Source organism: Pseudonaja textilis, chromosome 1 (genome assembly GCF_049901715.1).
Source record: "Pseudonaja textilis isolate UNSWEBS1 chromosome 1, rPseTex1.2, whole genome shotgun sequence".
Lineage (NCBI taxonomy): Eukaryota > Metazoa > Chordata > Lepidosauria > Squamata > Elapidae > Pseudonaja > Pseudonaja textilis.
In genome coordinates, this window is record NC_141990.1 from 74635054 (window position 1) to 74659906 (window position 24853).

Genomic DNA, 24853 nt, shown 5'->3' on the forward strand with positions numbered 1-24853 from the left:
AATAATAATAATAATAATAATAATAATAATAATAATAATAATAATAATAATAATAATAATAATCTCCTCCTCCTCCTCCTCCTCCTCCTCCTCCTCCTCCTCCTCCTCCTCCTCCTCCTCCTCCTCCTCCTCTTATCTCTTGTCTGATGCAACTGATGATCTGGCTGAATATAATAAATTCCCTCTTGTTTTTTTAAAAACTTTTAAAAATACATTTTTATTAAAAACTGTTAGCTTATTATAAAATACAGATAGAATAAACTACCTCTTATGGCAGAATGTAACACTTTAGGCTAATTGGCTGGGAATCATTGATATTTATTATGTAGGTTTTTAGTCATCCTATCTCCAAGTGGCTCACAAGCAAAAAGAAAATAGAATAATATGGTACCAATATAATATTTAGGGGAAAAAAAGAATTATAAGAAAACCTAAACATATTTTTATCAATGCTGATTATTCATAATTACAGCACTGCCAATCATTCCAGGTACAACTCATTTCCAAATCATGTATTTTATATATTAATGGAATTAGTAAAGTGTCTGGCCTAGTAGAGAGTGACATCTAGTGGTATAAATTTAACTTGAAGATCAACTTCCTATCTGTTTATTTTTCTAGCGAAAGGGTCTTCTTGTCGCCTGTTTATGTCATGACCTGGATCACAGGGGTTATAGCAACAGCTATCTTCAGAAATTTGATCATCCATTGGCAGCACTTTATTCCACCTCAACCATGGAACAGCATCATTTTTCTCAGACAGTGTCTATACTGCAGGTAATTCATTGCACTCTATTTTTATGGCTAAGATTTAGAAAACTAGAAGTAGAAAATCTAACTGCAGGAAGTTTGTTTAGATTCTCTATGTGGACATTTCCCCTTTTAATATGACAAATCTATTCTGCCTTTAAGATAGTCTATTTATTTCACAATTAAGAACAGGGTATGTTTTTTCTAAAATAAATAAAAAGTGCAAAATTCAAAGTTTGAAACCCAGAGAAAAATGCTATGTTAAGGATCAGGATTTTTTGAATTGAAAATATGATTTATTAAAATTGTAAAACTATCTTAGGAAGACTTCAGGTGGAAAAGAAAGTTTTTCTTCACTTTCCTATCAAGCTTATATCAGGCAAAATGACATTTTAAAAAAGAAAAAAATCTTCCATTTATCCAAATTCAAAATGGTGATTTCTAATCGTGCCTTAGGTAGGATTTCATGCTTTAGACATGAAAGCCACCTGGATGACTTTGAGCCAATCACTCTCTCTTATCCCATCCACCTCACAGGGTTGTTTTGTGGGAAAATAGGAGGAGGAAAGCATATTTTGTATGTTTGCTGCCTTGAGGTGTTTATAAAGTAATAAAGGCAGAATTTAAAATATCTAATAAATATCTACAGGTATCAGAAAGGATGTCATATTGAAAAGAGGGTAGAAATATTTAGAGTTTATTTAGAAGATAGGATAAAATGGAAAAGTGTGATAAGTTGATAGCATTAGGTGGAGAAAGTTGAAATTGTCCTAGAGAGAAAGAAACACCACAGAGCATAAATGAACATTTTATCAAGGTTTAGTTTTTGGTTTCAAATGATCCCAACAAGAATTGAAGACAAAATTAAATGATTGGCAGAAACAATTAATTATGTGCCATCTAATAAAAAAATCTAAAATCTCACAAGATTTTGTAAAGGTCAGAATTGACTGGCAATAGCAATTTTATTATTGTGCTGTTGATTAACGGATTTGATGATAGAAACATCTGATTAGCTTGATCCAGAGTCCCAGAGAGGCTCCAGCTGGAGAGCATTAACTGAGTCAATTACACCAGACTGCAGCTGGGACTGACTAGATCAGCTGGAGAGCACCTATAACTCCTATCAGAGTCAGGGAAAAATGGAAGTCAAAGCCTGCTGATCACCAATCTACCCCCAAAACGATCCTGTTGGGAGCATCTAGGAATTGATGGCAAACAAGAGGGTGACAAATGATAACATCCTCCTAGCAGTCCCAAGGGTGCTTTTTCTGGAGGCAACTGGACTTTCTTGGTTTTTTTTTGAAGACATTTAGCTCCTCATTCAAGAAGCTTCATCAGCTCTGACAGGATAGTGGGGAATGGAAGGATTTATATTCCTTGCAGATAGCTGGTAATCTGCATTCTTTTAGAAGGTTGTCGAAGCGCTTGGAGGTTTATCTGTGTCCTTGGGATCACCTGAGTAGTGCTCCTGGTTCCTGTAGTCTGCAATTTTTTCCCTCTGGAAATCCACTCCTACTCCCACACCATTCAAAGGGTGTTCATCCCAAATTGTATAGCTAAGAGTAGAACATCCCCCTAGTAGAAACCTGTGTTCAGGGATATTTCTATCAAGTGGTGAAATTTGCAGCAGGGTTAGGGTTGGCTCATGACCCTAAGAAGACCAGTTTGTATGAAAGTCAGATGCACAATGGTAGTAAATTACTACCCGAAAAAAGAAGAGTTATACAGGGAGTAATGGAACTCCCTTGGTTACCAGACTGAGGGGAAAAAGAAACTCAAACTGGCTGGCTAGCTTATTTCAACATCAAATTTCTGATAGCCACCTAGGATTGATACAAGAAAAAAAAATATGGAGAAGGAGATAATCAGCTATGTTGTCACAAAGAGTAAAAACTGAAAGGAAAATTTAATTTCTCACCCTTATTAAGAAACTCAGTTGCTAGCAAAGCAGCTGAGATCATATTCCCTATCTGCACACTTGGCAAGTGTTGAAGATGTTGATTTAGAATATTCCCCAGAAAGTGATCTTAGACTGAAAAATAATGGGCCTTAAAATGAACTGAGTTAATTGACGCTAAAGACAGCAAAAACATTTTGGTAGAAAACATTTTTAAGCTTTTCTTCAAGTTTATTGTAGTGTTTAAATGGAAATGGAAATCAGAAAGGAAAAGGGAAAGGGGTAAAAGAAAAAAAAAGAATGACTTTTGTCTCTTGTTGATGCAGGAGAATACAAAATACAGCCAGTTGTCACTCAACTTTTTGCTTTAGATTCCTAATAAATACAAACCATTTCTATAGCAACAAAGTTATTTTAGTCATCAAAACCGAAGATCAAATTCCCCTCCCCAACAAAGTCCAAAAGTAATTTCCAGGTGGAAACAAGGTCTTCTGGATAAGGTTTTCTCTTCAGTTAATTTTGTCATCTCTGCCAACTTTGCTTCTCTTCAATTAATTTTGCCATCTCTGCCAACTCCATCACATTTTTCACCCTTTCTTCTATTGTGGGAATTGAGCTGTATTTCTATTTTTGCGCATGTATAATAACAAAGCTCAAAATTTTCTTTCAAATTCTTTATAAAATGGTCCTTAAAGGAAAATGTCAGGTTTCAATTTTATATTTGATTTAATAATCTTGTATTTATTTATTTATTTATTTATTTATTATTTTATTTTATTTGTCAATCACTTACAAGATAATAGATATAAGTATATACATAGTTATGAATACATGAAATGGGTACATATAAGAAAAATAAAAGAAACAACAGGACAGGGACGGTAGCACGTTGGTGCGCTTATGCATGCCCCCTACAGACCTCTTAGGAAAGGGATGAGGTCAATAGTAGACAGTCTAAGGTTAAAGTTTTTGGGGTTTGGGAAGGAAACCATGGAGTCAGGTAGAGTATTCCAGACATTGACCACTCTGTTGCTGAAGTCATATTTCCTGCAATCTAGTTTGGTGCGGTTAACCTTGAGTTTGTATCTATTGTGTGCTCTTGTGTTGTTATGGTTGAAGCTGAAGTATTCATTGACAGGTAAGTCATTGCAATGTATGATTTTATGTACCATACTTAGATCAGACCGAAGACGGCATAATTCAAGGTTTTCTAGGTCTAGAATTTCAAGTCTGGTGGCATAAGGTATTCTACAACGAGTAGAGGAGTTGCACTAAATACTCTAATCACACTAATCAATTAAAACAATAAATCAATTAAACCATTAATAAATTATTTTATAGAAATTGATTATCTAATCATTGATATAGGTAATGAGTTAGAAAAGTTGTAAGTTTTGAGGTAATGAATTAATCAGTGTTTGATTAAAGTAATGAGGTAGTATTGAGAGTCTGCAAGGAAAGGGTTAATTGTTTTACTAGCAGCTGTTATTTACTAGGTGGGAGGAATTTATTGCTCTGATGGTTGCTGCTATTATGCTGTAAACAATAGGCTGTAAAAGGATGTTTGAAAGCACGCTGGATTATTGAAAGAGAGCAAAACTCGCTGAATTAAAACACTTTAACAATCAATATGTCTCTGAATAAGATTATTTTCCAATAGTTTCCCAAAGTTCTTCAAGTTGAGTAGTAATAAAAATACAGTCCAGAAATTTGGGTTAACCAATCCAATCTATCCTTTACTTTTAAAATTACTTCTAGCTGCAATATCTTTTTTTCTTTATTAAATCTGACGGTTACTCCCAATCATTAATTGCAGCTAATTTCCTCCTTTGAGTCCCACTTTCCAGGGAAAATTCCACTGCAGAAATTGGAGTGATTCTTACCAAGACTAAGCACTCTGTTACAGATCTTTCCTTTCTTTTTCACTTCCGTCTCAGTTGCCTTCCCAGCTTCAATTCAGCCATGCTGGTGGTTCTCTTTTTAGTTAGGATGGAGTGGTTTTCTTCGGGTCAGTCGAGGAGACTCTCCTCTCCTCATGACCACCCAAGCATCCCTCTGCCTTTACCACCCGTCTAGGGTGACTTCTTCAAAACACTGTCCCAACATTTCTTTGCTTTGTCACAAGTGTACCAGAGATGATAAAACATACTTTCTACTTTCATTTTATTGTGATAACAATAAAAATAACTAGGAACTGGTTTAAGTGTTGTTTTGGCTTTTTGGTTTATGCTCAAAACTTACAACAGACTCATCACATGTTTTCAAAATTCTACATCTGTTTACCACTTTAAAATGTCCTATGTCCTCAAAGGTTGTTGTATATAATTGTTTCTTTGAATGCATATAGGTAAATCCAATGTCTTGTTTTAATAGCTACTCTATAGGCCCAATATAGACTTAAAACAAGGTTTAAATTATTCACAGCTATATCTTTGTATGCTTTACTTTTTTTCTAGCTGGAAGGCCACAATATTTTCTCTAATTTGAATTCCAATGAGTATGAACAGGTCTTGGAAATTATCCGCAAAGCCATTATTGCTACAGACCTTGCTCTGTACTTTGGAAACCGAAAACAACTGGAAGAGTTACAACAAACAAGATCACTGAATCTTAAAAACCAAGCACACAGGTAAAATACAAGTGAATATGTATGGTTTGAAATCTCAAACGTATTTCCTTGTTTTGAAGGCTAAACATTTAACTTCCTGTATTTGGCTACACAACTAGTCTAATATACAAAATGTTCTGAGGACTGTGCACTAAACCTTCATAAAGGAATCAATCAAGAGTTATTTTATTGTTAGTATATATTCAGCAGTGCATTCAGGAACTTTCTGATAATTTTGAGTTTGGAGTATGGTTGTGCAGTAGTTTAGAATGCAATATTATGGCTAACTCTGCATTCCACTGCCAGGAGTTCGATCTTGATTGGCTCAAGGTTGACTCAGCATTTCATCCTTCCAAGGTCAGTAAAAATGAGGGCCCAGATTGTTGGGGGCAATATGCTGATGTTGTAAATTGCTCAGAGAGTGCTGTAAAGCTCTGAGGAGCGGTATATAAGTCTAAATGCTATTGCTATTTTTATCTGTTCACAGTCTTAGTGCCAAAGACAATCTAAACTTCTTTCTGACAAAGGCAGTAGTTAATCACTGATCTTTCCAATCTCAGGTAGTTCCAACCTTTTAATGTACCTCTTAGACAATGACGTGCTCCACTAAGTACCTACCTTAATTATTACTGAAATTCAATCACACTCTGGACTAAAGCATTTTGAAGTTACCTGAAAGTCTGAGGCTTAGTCATGGGAAAAAGAAGTTGACAAAGAAAAATTATTTATAGTGCTACAATGTGTGTAAGATTGAATTTTATATAAAATTGAAGCATTCTGGAATTAATATGTTTATCTTTTATATTGTACCATTTTATTTTGAAATACGCCACTTGATAACCAAACAGGTTGATTGTATTTATTTGTTAAGGTGTATATAGAGTTGATTCAGGATAATATATTTAATAATAAAATACAGGATGGTAAAGTAAGCATAAATTATATTATGTTGCCTGAGATTTGAGATTTCCTTCTTGTAGACTCTTTGATGGGTCTGGATTACTTTATTCTATGCTATTTATTAATGCTCTGTTTTTAAAAATATTTATATATAGCAATTGTCATCAGTGCCACCTCTGTCCATTTTTCCCTTTTAACTGTGCTGATGATGGCCACTATTCAAAATGGAAAATGCTGAATTATTATTGATAAAAGTAAAAGACAAAGCAAGACACCCAACAGCAATTCGTATTGCAATTTGGATCAATGCTTTGATAAAGTTAGGTTAGCAAAATGCAACTGCATATATGTATTTCAATCATGAGAATGTCATTGGTTTTATAGATCCACCTCAATTTTTATAGCTTTGCTTGGCATATAACATGGACTTTATGGGTAATTATTTTTAGAGGCTACATAATAGTATAATAAAATATATTGCATAATAAGTTAGATGTACAATAAGAATAAAATTTTTAAGTTCTTCAGAGATCTATAGCTATACAACATCAGATTAGCAAAAATGTGTCAAAGTCAATAAAACATCACACAGGTGAATATGAATTCAAGATTCAAGGATGTTTTATCACACAGTCATTGTTCTCTTATTTAATACTGTTTCATACTGCTTAGGCAATTTTATGCTATAATATATTTGAGTTGGTATGAAACTACAGTAACCAATTTTGTTGCTTTTTTATCTTCCCTTTCGGCAGCTAATGATTAGAGTCTTTTTGGTGGTATGATATGCCTTTGTGGAAGTATTTTTTTCCAAATTATATTTACCAGATGCCTTTATTGTTACCTTCTTGTTGTGAAAAAGCATCGATTATGTTCTTGAATGGTTTTAATAGCATTATCTTTAGCACTATTATTTATTTTTTCTTTGTGTTTTTTATCTGAACTGATCTGTTTTACCTTTGAATCAAGATTTTTTTTCAATATCAATTATTACTTATAGGATATATTTGAAAAGGCAAATAATTGTTTCAGCTACACAAGTTATTATATTCCAGGGATCGTGTGATTGGCTTGATGATGACATCTTGTGACTTGTGTTCTGTGACAAAATTATGGCATATTACCAGACTGACAGCCAATGATATATACGCAGAGTTTTGGGCTGAGGTTTGTGCATTTATTTCATCATTGATTTATTTCCATATCTATCCATAGACACTTGAACAGAAAATTAAAATTGATTGGACTATTGGAACTATTGATGTTATTTGTGTATTCCTTTGTTTGTAATTGAGAGATCACCTGGCTCCAAACAACTCTGAGTAGCTTGTATTTTAAATGCAGGAACAATTTAAAAAAACTTAAGAAACTGTTCATAGACACCAAGTGTATCTGCATAAGAACTTAAAGTTTCTCTTCAGAATTCTGCCTTTTCTCTCCATTATTTATTTAATATCTTTAATTTTTATTATTGGGAGCTGAATATTTAAGAAATAAATGAATTTATTTTTCTTTCAGGGTGATGAAATGAAGAAGTTAGGTATTCAACCTATACCTATGATGGACAGAGATAAAAAAGATGAAGTTCCTCAGGGTCAGGTAAGTCTAAAATAGGTTTTGAATAGATTTAATTTGGATATATGTAGCCATTATTTAAGTATTGCTATACTTGCTTTTTTATTGATTTTCATTCTTTTTTAAAAAAACCCAGAACAATGTAATAAACTTCATAATTCTCAATAGACTAAACATTTTATTTATTAATTTTTATACCACCTATCTCCCCAATAAGGTGACATTTTTTTCAGCATTAATGTGCTGATTTGGTGATACTATTAAACAATTAAATGATCCAAATTACTTACCCTTAAAAATAGGGAAAGTAAAAGGAAAGCCTATATTTATTAATTATGATCAACTAGGTATATTTGGAGTTCTAATATGATGCCTTGTAAAATGCAATGTTAGTTATTGATTTGGTGGTGGATAATATTCACTACAAATCCATAGCTATGAAAAAAGAACATTGATAGCTTCTTAGCTTCTTAGGCTTAGAAAGAGCTGAAAAACACTGTGAATCTGTATATAAGTCTAAGTGTTATTGCTATTTATAAAATGTGGAAGAGAATATAAAAGAATATATGACAGTCTGTTAGCAAAGGAACTGTTGCAAATTTTGAGCTGAATAATATTTGACTAATAGTGATTTTTTTTATTTTTTTCAAGATTGGGTTCTATAATGCTGTAGCTTTGCCCTGCTATAGTACACTTGCACAGATCCTTCCTCCCACAATGCCACTCCATCGAGCCTGCAGGTAAATATAAATTTGACTTGAATGGTCAACTAAAAGCCCTTAAATACTCTTATTTCTACATTTGGAGGGATATTAAATGATTGTTTCTACTTAAAAAAATCTTCAGAACTGTAAAAACTGGAGAAGAGGGATGTACTGTATAGCAGGTGCAACAGACTAATAGAGTTAGAAGGGCTATTTGCTTTAAAAGAGGGCCTCTTAATTTCTTTAATTTTACCAATAGAAGAGAATCTGTATAGCTCAGAGCTGAACTATGGAATATGTGGTGCTCTCTGAGCTTGGATGTTTGCTTGCACATTTTTTCTGGGCATTGAATATGTTACCTAGTCTAGAGAAACAATCTAGAACTAAGGATAAATTTCCTGCAGAACAATTAATCAACGAACAATTTGCCTTCAGAAGTTGCAATTGCTCCAACGCTGGAAGTTTTAAAGGAGAGATTGGACAACCATTTGTCTGAAATGGGGTAGCCTTTCCTGCTTGACCAGGGTGTTGAACTACAGGACTTCCAAGGTCCCTTCTAACTCTGTTATTCTGTAACAAAATGTCTGCAAGCAAACAATCAATCACCAATAATCACTATGTTTTGGGAATTCTGATTGCTCTTCTTGTTGTTTTAAATTTCTAAATAAAAAACAGCAGTGAATGCATTAATCTACCATCATAGTTTTGTTTAGAGGTTGCAGACAAGATGAAAGGGAAATACTAGGCAAAGAAACTTTGAATGTATGCAACATTAGTAGATTAGTAATTATAAAGCAATGCTGATGACATTTTGTGGCCATGGTAATGAGATTACTATAGCCAGGGGAATAAAGGCACACTTTTTCAACTTCATATTAAACATTCAGTAATTAACAATACAGTTGTCATACTCCTCAAATTGAAAGCCCAGATATGAGAGCTCAATGGTCACAAACTGCCTCTGTGAAAGAGGAGCTTGTATCAGATGAAATCATGACATCCCCTTTTACAACTGTTTTCTGTATACTGATACATCAATAAAACATCTGAAAAGTGAGTAATTTTTCCTCTCTCTCCAGGGAAAATCTCAAACAATGGGAAAAGGTGATACGAGGGGAAGAAGCTTATGGATGGATACCCTCCCAATCCAGTAATTCTGACTCCTTCCCTGTGAAGATTGTTGACTGATCCACATTTAAGGCTTTTTATTCTACAATTTTTAGCCTTTTAAAAGGATAAACTCTGCACATACAAACTTTGGGAAGGCTGAGTGGAAATTTCTTTTCCTCGGTGATACAATGTGAACACAAGATTCAACTATTCAAGCAAAAGTCGGCTTGTAAATATAAAAGACTGGCTTTTTAATAGGCTATTTTGGTGAGGCCTTAATTTCAAAATGATTGGACTGGGAAGGCTAACCTAGGCTTGGTTTTAAATTGTGTCTTTGTGGTAAGGAGGTTTCACTGGTACTTTTACATACTATTACACAATACTGTGATTGGCTTAAATAAGCAGGTTCACCTGGGGAAGTCTAGATGTAATAGGACATTTCCACACTGATATGGTAAATGTTCTTGTTTGATCTTTGAACTCCAGAAGAAAATCTCTGGGGCAGAAACTGAGTTTACAGTACTTGAATTTATCTTGCTGCAAATGGGAGGTTTAATTTCCACATCTTAGTCTCCAAAAATTATTTGATTAGCATCATGAAGCAACTACTTTATTGCACCCATTAGACATTGGGAAAAATATATCAGTGTTTCTTTAGTGATTTTGTAACTTAGGGAAAATGTCTATTTCTACCCTGGAAACAGAATATTTACCTCTTGTTGTAAGTATCACATTAGGTACCCGAAGACCCATCTTTTCAATCCTAGTAACAGTAATAGGTTGAATTTCAAATGTGGTAGTGGAAGTCTGTCAGGAAAAGCTAGTCATTGTTTAAACAAATATTAAAGATGGATGCCTCCAATTCCCAGCTAGTTCACAAAAAATAGGACCTTTCGGACATAGTCATAATCTCCAGAAGTCATAGTAGCAATAGCACTTAGACTTATATACCGCTTTATAGTCCTCTCAAAGCGGTTTACAGAGTCACATATTGCCCCCAACAATTTGGGTCCTCATTTACCCACCTCGGAAGGATGGAAGGCTGAGTCAACCTTGAGCCTGGTGGGATTCAATCTGCCAAATTGCAGTAGGAGTAGCTTGCAGTACTGCACTCTAACCACTGTGCCACAGCGTCCTTAGTAGCTTCTGTGTTGCTCATTATCACCAGGTAGGCTCTGTTCTACCTTTCACTTTGAATCTCAATTTACCCAAAAACCTTTAAAACAAATTGTCTAGTCTTGTAACCTGTTGCCTGTGGAACAAGAAAGCTGATACGTTAAACCATTGCTCTTACATACTGTGAATGAAGTCTGTATTGATATTGGTCACAATTTTGCACATAATTTCATTATGTGACATATCTGCATATATGTTGGGCTGTACACACTTTGAAAATGTGAAGTAGAGAGAAAGAAATGTTATAATCCTTAGATGAGCAACAGCACCTCTGAAACTAGAATCAGCCTTCCTTGTGAGCTTGAAACAAGTTGTGGCTGCATTAAGTTGAAGAAATGGGTTTCTTAAAGGGGCAATGTCTTTTTTCTCCCAGGCATCCTCAAAAAAGTTAAGTTATTTTAATGGATAGGAGAGAAAAGCTGTGCTCCTAGGAGGCCCGAAAGAGCTTCTTCCAAATTAGCTTTGAACCATGTACAGTCCTAATGTCTATACCTCTTTGCAGAACTATATTTGCAAATATGTTAACCTTAATCTAGTTTTAGACAATGTATCAATAAGCCATGAGGTTTAATCCTAGCACCACTGACCTCAGTGTGAACACCTCTATTGACTTGAATGGAAATCTCCCTCTCTTTCTCTGCCTCTTTGTTTCTCTCTATCTTGGTAGGAGAGTCTTCCTGCTGGAGTAGGCTTTATTCATATACTTGATATAGCATTTAAATGGGTCTATCATATAGGCCTTCTTGGCAAAATCTTACTTACACATCACCATTGTATGCCCCATTCCAACATTATGCTCAAAATGCAGACATGTGTGGGATCCATAAGCTTTCATGCATCATGTGACCATGGTCCAAACATAACTATCAAATGCTAAACGAGTCAAACGGAAGAAAGTATTGGAAAGCAAATAGTTGATTTTATAAACTGAAGTATGGATCCTAAAATGGAAAATACCTGTTTGTTCCTTTTCTGCTTTTCATGCATAATTTTACCATGGCTACCTCTCTGGAATATAATTGTATTTTAGCTGATTAATTATGAACAATATTATACAAGTTATTCTGTGCCAGTTCAATGTCATTGTAATTAATTATTTTATTGGTGAGGATCCAAAGAATCTGGGTTACAACTGAGCACATACAATAGAGATGGGGAAACCTATACCCTTCCAGATCTTGTTGAACAATAGCTCCCTGCTGCCCTGGCTAACGTTGCTCATGATGATTAATAATGAGAGTAAGAAATTAGTAGCATGGGTAGTGGTGGTGGTAGTTATTTCCACTATTGGAATATTGTTATTTATAAATGTGCACAATCTGGTTAGAAATATAATTGCACAAAAACACTAGGGCTTTTAGCATATGACTAATTTGTAGATTTTAGTTTTGTGCCCCAACAGGTATTTTGAAAGATGTAAGTTCCTGGGGGAAAAAAGCTTTCTCTTGCCTAAGCTTCATGGTATTAAGCTTGCTCACTTTCATCATTATCCAGATATTACTGTGTGACACAACCAAGGAAGTATTAACAAAAGCATACACCAAATATTAATGCATTTGGTTTATCTGAATAACGGTGTGTATGAATACATAATGCACATACACAATATGTGTGTTTGTTGGATAGCACATCATAAGAACTAGCTAGTAGAGTGTTAGAAAAGCACTAAGGGAAATGTTTGACATAGCTGACTTGGGAATGTTGGCTTGTCATATGGTAGATTGGTCTGGTTGATTCAGCCTATCGCCCTCTACATATCCTATAGGTTATGGAGCATGTATAGTCCCTATTCCCAGTCATTGCACACGTGACTACATTGTAACGATTATGAAAAAAGGCTGGCCAGACATCAGATTGCCATCAAGCAATCAGCAGAGGTCTTTTACAAATATTTGTTTTTCAGAATGTGAACTAACTTTAATTTACTATATTGATTCTCTTCAGCATCTGTTAACCCCCTTTGGATATTTTCTACACTTAACCATTAATGCTGTCATTCCAGGGTCAGTTCCTAGGGTCATAGGATTTTAGCTTCAGTTATCTTTAATATTTGTTTATTGTTCCAGCCCGAAGTCTGTTTCATCAGAACTGAAATATGAAAGTATGTCAAAGATACAATACTGCCAGGAATACGTTTATGAATGTATTGCATATCTAGTGAAGTATACCAGTAGGTATAACTTTTTAATTGGGACTTTGTTATATGAAAATAAGTTTGTTGTCCCAAGTTATTTTCTTAGTTCAAACTGCAACTTAGGATACTTCTGCATCTTTATTTATTAAATTACCTAAATTATTTTCAGGTTCTGTATGCTGATTATGATTTGTAGAGGTAATATAAACAATCATACAAGTTACAAGTATTAATGTTGGTGTTGAACAACAACAAAAATAAATTATTGTCTGCTTTAGAATCTTGCACCAAGCTGTAACAGATGTGAGAAAAGAAAATCTTAATCTTTTTAAAAATACCACCACAATTTTCTTGGTAAACAAACTTCTCTCTCCCACCTGTTCTATTCTCTAGATCAGATCTCCTTATAATTTGATACTTTCAGTAAGAATATAGAGGAAAAACTGTTGACCTATTTTTATATTTCTTTTACAAAATGAGAAATGTTTTCTAAGAAACTAGTCATGAATTATATGTCCTTAAGATACTTTACACAGTTTGGGAGAAAGTGTCTAACCTACACACTTTCCCACTGTTTGGTCATTGTAAGAAATGAACACCATGATCAGTGCAATCATGTAAAAGTTCATTGTAAGTGGATTTCCAGAAGCTGAGTAAAATGTAATAAAGTTCTAAACAACATGTCCATATTGGGCATCTATTTCACTGCTGCACATATTAGAATTTACCTTATCAGGGGTAAAGCAACTTAAAGCAGATCACAGAAATGACTGTGGTACCTTTATAAAACATAATATACATAATATGGTCAAATATTTTGCTTGGTAGAAATTGCACTGGTATGTTAAAAACTTTTAAGTGGGCAGCAATATTCCACTGTAATTATTGTCTAGTTTGTACTCTGTAGAACTGCTAGAAGAGTACACTACATAATTTTTAAATAAGGGACATAAAATATACAAATCAGTTGGCACACGGCATGCGGTATGGAGCTCAGGGGAACAATGATTCTACATAGATAACCAGAAACATTTTTATTTTCTGGTTAGTATTAGCATGTAAGAGTTGTTTGTTCAGCCAGCACTAAAACTATAAATAATAGGTATGACATTTTCTTTTGAAAAAATGCAGCAGGCCTGCAAAAAATCATGAAGTTCCCATCATCCTGCAGAAATTTGAAATTATGATGTAATTCTCACATTGTGCCACATATACAAGATGACTGCATTTGTTCAGAGAACAGAAATTCCTTTAACTGTTATTTAGAATTTTGCATTATAATTTGATAATCCAATTTAAGAAAAACACATCATAATAATTTTATTCTAAATGTTACGCTTGCTGACCAAAAACTGTGCTCAATTAGAACATGAGGGTATACTCAATGCATGTACTCAAAGCATTTATAATTAGTTTGTGGTAAATTTGATCCATGTATATCCAAGTTATACAGGGAACATACAACTTCAAGGCAACAATATCCACTACAATCAAGGAGTTGTGGAAGAGTGGTATGTGTGTATGTTGTTGTATGTGTAAGAAAATACACACACACACACACACACACACACATATGAATGATTGCTGAGAAATATGTAAAAAGAAATACTCAAGTGCAATAATTTTAAGAGGTCTTAATTTTGCATTTATAAATTATAAATAATGTACCTGGTATGTATTTTTTCATGTATTCATTTGCAGTCTTTGTATTTTAAACAAACCCAAATCTTTATTATGTTTATATAATAGAGCATACAACCATTTATTATGATCCAAGTAAACTGTAAATACATTTGCAAAAAAAGAAAAAAAAAACCCAATGGTCAGAATATATGCATATCTGGGGAGCCAATCATGAAATTTATTTCTGCTTTAACAGCTGGCTGTAGTGCAGCAAGGTATCTTCTGTGGATATGTAATTATAAATATATGTATCATATATAAAATATTTAGAGCTGTTCATAATTTTAATTCAATACTTATCTATATATAAATATAGATAAAACAGAAATGTTGTGAATATTATGGAATACAGATTTTTTTTAAAAAAAAAACCTTTTCATAATTTTTCTTATTGTTATTTATTATTTCTGGTGCTTAATGCAAGCATGGGCCTCTGCAGGGAGGGCAAGGGAGAACATTTTGGACACTCAAATATGTTCACATATACATGTATGTTGATCTACATACAGGGCAAAAAAAAAAAGAACAGTTTTGGGAAGCAGATAAATGTGGCCAATAGGAAAAGCATATGAGTTTTATTTGAGTAAGGTCAGAGTTAGCTAATATTGTGGCTGCCTGTTCTGACACAGCTCTCAAACGTGACCAGCATGTTTTTAACTAAATGTTCCCTTTATTAGGAGCACACACACACACACTCAGCACTGCAGGTTCCAGATACAGTTACTAACAGTATTCAGAAATTCGGACTTTCAGTGGCTGATTGACAGGGAGACGAATAGTGGTCTGCCACACCTAATTGTCTCTGCCCCCTGTCTTTTATCCCCAGAGCTAGGGTGGGGCTTAGCTAGCAGCAGTGGCTTTTCCGCCCTGAGGAGCGGCCCATAGATTCCCATTTGCCTTCTGTGCATCTGTACATCAGGCATGGGGCCCAGCTGTTCCTCTTCTTCCACATCAGCCACTTCCGGACATGGGGGCTGTTTATTTTCCATCTGGGGACAGCCCAGGCTTCACCTCTGTCTCTATTTCTGACAGCTCCATTCCCTCTTCTCCCTCGGAGCTCTTAGGTTGCCTTGATACTGGCCCCGACTCCCAGTCTGCCTCCTCATCTGATTTGGCTGCTGGAGGGGACGATGGCCAACAGGCCACAACACTACCAAGCTTGTCTTTCTCTATTACAACTTATGAGTTTAGGGCAGGAGGAAAGGAAAAATAAAAGTAGTAAACAAAACACACCAAATACTAGATAGTTTGATCAGCTACCTTTCCCATCTCAGCTGTTCCAACAGAGTTTCCCTGGAGTAGATTCTGCTAATGGTTTGGTTATTTAAAGATCTTCTTTTAACTTGTTTCTGTTTTGTGTCTTTCAATCATTAGTCACTCTATCTCTATCTCTCCCTGCCACTAGCTTCCTATCTTCAGTTAGGCCTCTGCTGTAGCTTTCCTGGAGATTTCTGGGAACCTGCATCCTATAGTCATCAATGGAATGGCTTCCTGTTCTGACAAAGGGAAATAACATGTAGGAGCCAATCTGGGTCAGTCACCAGGACCAGAGTTTTTGTTTTTCGAGCTTTTGGACTCGTGCTGGAGCCCATCTTCAGGGAACTTTTCTCTCACCTTGCCAGGTCTGAAAGCTCGAGAGACAAAATGGCCAACCCAGTTTGAATCCTACAACATTATCCTTGGACACATATCTTTGCCTTCATTTGTGGAAATAACATGGGATATCAGACAATGGTTTGACATCCTCTCCCCTGGTTGGCCTCATTATATTAAACCTTTAACCAATTGCTTCCAAATGTTACTCATTCACTGAAACCATGAAGTTTTATCTTAAGAAGTACAGAAAGGGCTTGCTAATGCTTTGTTTTGGATTCCTAAAAATCCTAGTATTTTTAATGCCCAGATAGTCCTCCATGTAAATACTTACCCAGACTGACTCTGCTTAGCTTACAAGAACAGTCAAGGAGTTATCACCAACCAAGATTTTCAAAATGTCACACGAAAATAACCCTATAGTAACCTGGCAAACTGTATAAACATTTGGAGATGTGTGCATACAAGTGTTATAAACTTTCTACCAGATACACTTTCACAGAACATATAAAACACACAGTAAAATGCACATTTGTGAGGTTTTCATATCCAAGTGCAGATTTCCTTAAACTGAGTGCACACTTGTTGGTTGGGTAATTCTGGAAGTTGAAATTACACCCTATACAGCTTGGGAAAGGGTACTAAAATGTGTATACAATATAATTCTCCCCATTTATGATAATATGTGTGAAGTAATTATGTGGTGAGTATGCCTACATAAATTTTATATTTTGTTATATTTTCCTGGGATCAAGTACTGTCATAGGAGAACTCATATTCATCCATTTTTACCAAAATAGAAAATTGTACTCTGGATCGATAATAGCAACAAGTATTTCTGATGTCTCACAGATGCTTTTGTTGGTTACTTTTTGCTAACCAAGTGATGTAGTAGATAACTTTGGGGTTTCTACAGCCTTCAATTTTATCGTTGCTTTTTAAACCATTTCTATGGCTGGTTCCTTATGTCATCCATTTTGCCTGATGCACACATCATCACATGTTGAGTGATTTAATTTGTTTCAGTCAAATGATCCGGCAAGAAAATAAGTTTCATTTTCCAAATGCAATGTCTCTGTGAAGAAATGTTACCATGCAGAAACATGATATTTAGGAAAGCTTTACTTTTTAATCAGATGTCCTGTCCTGTGCTGTTGCTTAACAGCCACAGATCAGAACTTGGAATGTTTGACTGGTTTCCTTGCCTACACACCAAGCTAACAGCAGATATGCCAGAGACTTTATGGAGCTTGTGAAATGTAAGTTGGGGCTCAGTTTAAATGAATCTCAGCATTAATTTATGTAGTTTTTGTAGATTATCTTGAGGGGAGGGAATGGATAATTATTTTTCAGGACCTGTAGGATCAATGCATGAAAGCTGAAGCTACAAAACAGAACTGTGATTTTACTGTTTCCTTGAAACTGAAACTGTTAGAAAGAATATAATTTGTTAATTTGAAGTGAATTGTAATGGATGAAAACCAAATTCATTTTTTGCTGCATCCATGAAATTTATATAAAGCAGAGGAATTAAATAATATATTCATGTGTTTTCATATTTACCATTTTCTAAATGTTAATAAAGAAATAATTGTTACCAGGGTTGTGTTAAAGCTCTACAGTTCCCATTCATGATATGGTAGCCCCACCTGTCTTCACATTGCTTTGCTTTATTTTTGAGATTTTAATTAGCTGCCTAGAGCAATGATGATTTCTGCTACTTATAATGGCAAAAGCAATAACCCAAACAAAAAAATTCCTTGAGACTGTCATAGCAGTACGTATAGTTATGCAGTACGTCAAACATGTCCCAACACAGGAATTCAGAAGATAAATTCTGCCTCAGATTGTTCCAAAGCTGTTTCAGCTTGCTCATTTGGAGGTGAGGTAAATGCTTACAAAGTATTTAATGTTTTCAAAGCAGACATAATATTTATAATTGCTGATGCTGTTCTGTCTCTAACTGCTTGCATTAATAGAAACTCCAGGAGCAAGGTTTCCTAGATTCTGGAAATGACTCTTTTAAATCATACTGTTTTATTGTGTCAAATCTTGATGAGGCATGTAACTTATTTTTAACCTTTTTCTGCACACTCATACAAACAAAGTGACCCTCACCTCTCAACACTGTAAATTGTCATTTAGTTGTTGAACGTTGATTATATTCTCTCTCTCTCTCTCTCTCTTTCCACACACACACACACACACACTTTTTATGAAGTGACGTGCCTAGAAGCATTGCAGAAACTGTTGACAAGTTGATTGAAATAGAACTAGGAACCCTATAGCATTCCACATAACCCTTGCATCCAAATCCCTTCAGCTTCAACCAGCGTGGTCAATAGTCAAGGATGATGGGAGATAATTTGAATATGACATAAATATTAAAACCAGAAGGGACATTTTCAGATGGCTGCTGCTTGTCAAAGTGTCTGGATGTTTCAAATCTTAGCTGACCTCCTCATTCAGTGAAGTCAATTCTGCTTTATAACCTACAGGCTGACTTAGCAGCAACTAAAGAATTCTGGTTACTCCCAAGTGAGTGTTTTTAAATTTGGTTGCCTAGAGAACTGCAGCAAGCAAAATAGTAGACTCTTAGAAGGACTTACCATAAAACTATATGATCTGTGATTTCAGAATCACATGCATTACCTACTCCAAAGTCTTGAGTATGAATCCCAGAGAGCCTTCAGAAATTGCTGTGAACAGTAATTTAATTTGACAGAACAGAAAAGTAAAGTACAGAATAATCAGATTATCATATTAACTGAACTCAAATTAATTTAAATCCTGATCTTGTTCACTTTTGGAATATAGGTGGTATGTGGCACTCAGAAGTCCACATCAACATTTACGTCAAAAAAAGCATTTCTGGTGGTTCATTTAGTTACTTATTATCAAGAAAGTGATATAAATGCTTATGACTATACACCACCTATGCCTGCAGATTTAAGCAAAGTCTATAGGCAAGTCTCTGCACAATATTTTTTTCTTAATTTCCAGATATGTTTGTAGATGATAAAGGGACTTGAAGTTCTGACCACAGGCTTCAAAGGAGCTCTTGTGCTTATTCTTCAAAATTACTCAAAAATTCTATTATCCCAGGAAATCTTGAAGAGTCTCTGTTTGGAAAAAAAACCCAAACCCTTATACTCTCGAAAGTCTGATGGCATATTCATCTAGGATAGTGGTGTCAAACTCAAGGCCTGTGGGCTGGTTCCGACCTGCCGGGTGCTTAGATCTGGCCTGAAGGGCTGTCCTGGAAACAATGAAGGAAACAGCTCTTTTTTTGCTGGCAGAGTGTTACAGGAGGCCATCGCAGCCAAAAACAGAGCTCGGGAGCCCGTTTTTACTGGCAGCGTGCCCTGGCCAGCACAGGTGTCTGACACAAGTGATGTCGAGCTGGACATGCCCATCCTGGCCCCCTGAGGTTAAACACAACCCTGATGCAGTCCTCAATTAAATCAAGTTTGACACCCCTGATCTAGGATTTCAAAAGTGAAGATATGTAGAGATGCAAGCTCAGAGAATTCCAAGAACCCAACAATGATAAACTTTATTTCGAAAAATAAGTGATAGGAAAGACTTAAGTCTATTTACAGCTAAGATCTGAAAGGTCTTTTTTGGATCATGGAGGACCTAACTGTACAAATCAACGTCAGAGGAGAAGAGGTGCTAAACTGAGTAGGAAGGAATGTATTCGTTCTGAAAGTATTAGTCAAATCATCATGTTTAATGAAGATACAGAACATGTATTTTCCAATTTGCTGGGGGCCTGTATATGGCATGGCTAGGGGCTCTCCCATACATTTCAAGGAAAGACTGCATTATCTTTTGCAAAATGAGAATATAATTATAATTAATTAAAATAGCTTACAGAAGGCTTGTGCAATAGAATAGTGGTGTTGGTAGTAACAGTGGGTTGTTAGTTTTGAAAAATTAAATTCATGTTATTTTTTTGTAAGAAGGGAGCTTAAAATGCCTGCCATGAAAGGAGAATGTTTTCTAAGGACATAATTATATCTCCTCAAATGGACATTTGAATCCATATATAATTTTATCATTATTTATTATTTGTAAAAGTTAATGGCCACCGATCTTACCATAGGATAACTCTAAACTGATTTTCAACTACACTTGATTCTTTACCACTACATAATGTGGTATTCCTACCAGTCTATTGATACTACTATTCTTCTTAAGATGAAGAATTTTTATCCCCTATTTTGCCTCCAAGAGTCGTCCTCTCAAATTCAGTAGTAAAAATATTTGTTTTTCAAATGCAGTGTTTAAAAATGTTTGAAACCTTGAGGACAGCTCTTCCAGAAGTCAGTGTAGCTCTGTCCTTGAAGTGAAATAACTTTTTATCTTTCTACATGACTGCATGATGGCAGGACAAGAAAGTTAAGACTTGTGAAATCACACATGCCCAGTGAGAGTATGGGAAAATGGGATGAGAGAGTGGGGTGGGAGTGGGGGGAGATATTTTGGGATGGATCTACACACCTTTTTAGAAGAATCCCCAGTACAAATAAACTTTCAGTGGAAATTACCCATCCCAATTAAAAAGGTTCTGAAAAGTTCAGCTACATACCCTCTGATGAAATCTCTTTGTCACTTTGATCCCTCCCACCAAACTCTGAGGCCAAATGTATTCTACAGCCTTAAAATTGTTTCCTTTCTCTGCCCTGAGGGGTGCAAAATGAAAATAAAATATTATGCTTCCTAACAGCTGCATTTCTTTTGTATCAAACTATTATGGAGATAAAGAATGTGATTATCAGTTGTTGAGAACTTCTTCACATTTATAGCCCTTTTAATAGACTAGGAAGAGACTAGTTAACCTATGTTAATAATCAGTGGTGACTTTTCTCACTCTGCTATTGCAGAATATAGTAAATAGACAGAAAAGATGGTATAGTAAATTGAACATTATAGTAGTTTAATACTTTATTTTATTTTATCCAAAGCTCCTCTCCAAGAAAAATTAGTTGTAAAAATTGCAGGTTAAATTGTTTTAAATTGGCTCTGTAAATCTGATGGATTTACATCCATCTGCTTTTTGTTCTTCAAGTGATCTTTTTGGAGTGAAAAATAATCTTGCTCCATTTTTAAAGATGCATTTGGGAATATAGATCTGTACATCCTCTAAAATACCTAGCTCAATAGTTTTGGTTAATGGTTTTTTTTTTTTTTTTTTGAGTCACGGTTGATTCCTGGTGGCCTTCTGGTCAAGTCCCTACAATTTTCTTGGCAAGATTTCAGAAGTGCCTTTCCTCCTTTTCAAGGACTGAAAGAGAGTGATTGGCCCAACTCACCCAACTGACTTCTTATCTAAGGCGGGACTAGAATGCTAAGTGCTTATACAATTCTACAAATACAATCATCAAACATAGTTACACAAATGGTAACAATGGAAGAAAAATGTGCAACGTTGCTTCAGCCAAAATGTACTGAAAACTGTTGCCAGAGCCTATGCAAGTACATTTTGGCACATATTGTGTGTGTTCATAACATCTGCCTCACTTTTTGCATTTAGCTTTCTCTCCTCCATTGCACTATGATGTAAAATGAATTAGTAAGTTTGACAAAGCCCTCTGTTGGAAATTAAATAAAGCTTGGGAAATAAAAGTTTATCATTTTGTTGCCGAGGGAAGAATCTATTTATCCCTATGTACAGATTGATCTACAGAGACAAATAGATAGTTATCCAATAGTTAGCCTTGATAGGTAAAATATATGCATCAAGGTAAAGATTGTGATGCCCATTTCAGTCAAACAGACTAAGTGTAAATGAAAGATGTTGAAATGCATTTTTTCCTTTTGTGGCTGGCTGATTATTTTCTTTGTTTGTACAGAGGCTAACATGGCAGAAAGGAAGCAAAAATACCATCTGTCAGAGCTTTTAGATAATATGGAAAACGCTCACAAATCTGAGATTCGGCTCTATGTATCAGGCCACCTAAACCATAATAAGCTCTTCAAGCCCACTAAACCTGCAAAATACAACTATTGGAAGAGTGCCAAAAAAGCCACCTTATTGTCTGCCAAAAAGGATGCCCTTGGAGGATCCCAAGAAATGTTGGAAAAATTTAGCAGCAGCAAAGCAGTTCCTCCAGTGCCCATCCGTGCCAAATCTGCTTCCCCATTGGGTTATCGGTCCCCAGTCCACCCGGCCAGGTTTAGAGCACCAGTAAGCGTGTCACTCAATACTGCTGCTTTCAAACTACAAAAGAAGGAGGCTCCTGAGAAACCCGAAGATGAAGCCAGCACATTTCAAAAGCAGCTGATACGAGAAGAGCTGGATATTCCAGAAATGAAATTGTTGAAATTCAGACGGCTCAAGAACAGTAGGCTTTGCGTCACAAAGGAGTTTGAAGATGAATACCGGTTCTTACCTTCCTATCTGGCTGGTGTGACTAAAAAGGACCAATATAACAAGTTCATGCAAGTTCAGAAGGAGTTCATTGCGAAGCAGGATTTGCTGGAGAATGATTTCATTGGGAGCAAGTCAACAGAGCGCCATGAAAAAAAGTTGGCTCAGGTAAGTCAGTGGGTCCAATATTTGTGCATTGACATGTGAAAAGTCACAGATAAACCACACTTTATGCCAGTGGTTTTATTTCTATGCTGGGTTCAGTCCAGGTGCATGAACTGTAATTTTCAGCATCAGTAAGTAGTGATGATGGCTCAAAATCATTCTTATTGCCCTTCAGTGTTTTCTTTTAAAGATTTTAGAATTGGACTCAAAGACAAATTACGTCTGTTCAAACATAGATGCAAATTGTTCCTTCTTTGGGTGTATGTGTGTATTTAATTACTAAAAATGGATTAAAACAAGCACGTATCCCTGCTGGCTTTAAATGATCCTCCCACTCAAATTAAGGAAAGCCCTAATTGCACTTGATGGGTATGTTGCCAGGAGGTTCCAGATCTTAGAAGTCAAACTTGCCTCGCATGTCTACCACATTTTATAATGTGCAGGTAGGCAAAGGGTCTTGCAACCTTCAGGTCTGAGCTTCCTTCCAGGAAGGATAAGAAAAGTTAGAAAGTGACTTCAAATTCAGGTAGAATCCTTCCCAGAAGCTTCCTATGGATATATATATTTCAGTACTATTTGAGGGCAGCACCCAGAAAGTCACTGAGTTTCTAGACTGTGCAGTCAAACAAAACAAAATGCACCACAGTCTAAAGGCTGTTCTGAACTGTTGCCAAGGAAACCTTGTGGATGTATCTAGGAAATCATCAGGAATGAAATTCCATTTGAAGAAGAAAATTTATATATATTGGTCATAATAATTTTTTGACTTGGTTCATAGACTGCATGTAGAAATCAAGCCAAAACAATTAAGGTAACCTTGTAAATGGATTGTCTTTCAGGCACTTCGGAATATCTGTGACTGCAGACGTCCACATTTCTACCGACTACAGGCTATTGGTCAAGTGTTTGAAGATATCTGTAATAGTTCCTTGATATTTGGCGACATATTGAAGGAAGTGAAAGTAGGTGTTGTGCCTAGTATTTTAAAATGTCTTAGGTAACTCAGCCAATTTAATATAAAGATTAATAAAAGGTGATGTTCTATAAAACAATATTCTATAAAATTTCTAAAAATATAAAATATAAAATGTTCTATTAAAGGCCTAATTGGTTCTAGTGGTTAAGGTACTGGGTGACAAACCAGGAGATTATGAGTTCTGGTCTTGCCTTAGGTAGCTGAGTAACTCTGAGTAAATCTTTCTCAGCCCAACTCACCTAACAGAATTGTTGTGGGTAAAAAAGGAGAAGGGGGGAGTATTAGGTAAGTTTGCTGTTTTATTTATACAAATAATAAAGATGGGAGTAAATAGAGATGATAGAGACAAAAATGATAGAGATAGATAAAGATAGATTAGATAGATAGATAGATAGATAGATAGATAGATAGATAGACAGACAGACAGACAGACAGACAGACAGATAGATAGGAGGAAAGTCCTGCAATGTCAGGAGTGAAATTAGATGCTCTTCAGTGTGAAGAAAAGGAGAAAGAAGAAAGTTATCATAGCTTCTTGACATGTTTAGAGTCTGATTTGTAGCTTGGAATGATAGAAGAGGTGTGAATGTATGTATTTCTGTTGTAGAGCGAAGGGACAAACGAGGCCAAGACCAGAGCATACAAGTAAAGGCTTTATTCAGGGGAATAAAGGGTTGTTGTGCCTGCCCGCTAACAAGGCAGACTGCTGGAGAACAACAACGGCTGGCTCCGTCCGGCAGCTGGCTTTTATAGCCAATTGTCAAACGGAGCCAACCAATGGGAGCTGCTGATGCTCCCGCCTAAAGTGCGGACCTGGTTGGGAACTCCAACCAGTTCCAAGGACATAACACCCCTCCCCCCTGGCTGGGTGCATGCATAGTCTTTGAGGTATGATGGAGGACTTCGCTGGCGACCCGAATGTCGTAGCTCAGGAGAACTGCCGGTTGGCATCGAGTCCAAGGAGCGCGGCTCCGAGGCGGCCGTGGAGCCCTCTGGGATTGGCACTGGATCCGGGGATCGAGAAGTCTCCCCTCGTTCGGGTTGGCTCGGTAGAACGTCTCGGCCTGGACGGTCGGGGCTTCCGCAGGGTGGACGTGCAGGAGCTTCGGGCCGGTCGTCTAGGTCTGCTCTCGGCTCCCTTTGTTCGCGTGGAAATGTCTGGTCCCTCAGGGAATTTCCCTCTGGAACCTGGGCGAGGATTCG

At 36.0% G+C, this 24853-nt stretch overlaps 2 protein-coding genes across 6 annotated transcripts in view; both read left to right on the forward strand.

Annotated features, from left to right (window-relative positions):
* Positions 1 to 14903, forward strand: part of PDE10A (phosphodiesterase 10A) — a 131798-nt gene extending 116895 nt beyond the window's left edge. For all 4 annotated transcript variants that reach the window (XM_087938509.1, XM_087938523.1, XM_087938513.1 and 1 more), the window contains 6 exons: positions 622 to 777; positions 5107 to 5279; positions 7214 to 7325; positions 7677 to 7757; positions 8385 to 8473; positions 9517 to 14903. In XM_087938509.1, coding sequence (XP_087794635.1) covers positions 622 to 777; positions 5107 to 5279; positions 7214 to 7325; positions 7677 to 7757; positions 8385 to 8473; positions 9517 to 9625 — 720 coding nt within the window. In that variant the 3' untranslated portion in view covers positions 9626 to 14903. The remainder of the gene's footprint in view (positions 1 to 621; positions 778 to 5106; positions 5280 to 7213; positions 7326 to 7676; positions 7758 to 8384; positions 8474 to 9516) is intronic.
* Positions 14904 to 17221: 2318 nt separating this feature from the next.
* The window catches only part of C1H6orf118 (chromosome 1 C6orf118 homolog), a 29965-nt gene continuing 22333 nt past the window's right edge, over positions 17222 to 24853 (forward strand). For both annotated transcript variants that reach the window (XM_026705283.2, XM_087938540.1), the window contains exons 1-3: positions 17222 to 17392; positions 21992 to 22677; positions 23514 to 23636. In XM_026705283.2, the coding sequence (XP_026561068.1) occupies positions 22000 to 22677; positions 23514 to 23636 (801 nt within the window). In that variant the 5' untranslated portion in view covers positions 17222 to 17392; positions 21992 to 21999. The remainder of the gene's footprint in view (positions 17393 to 21991; positions 22678 to 23513; positions 23637 to 24853) is intronic.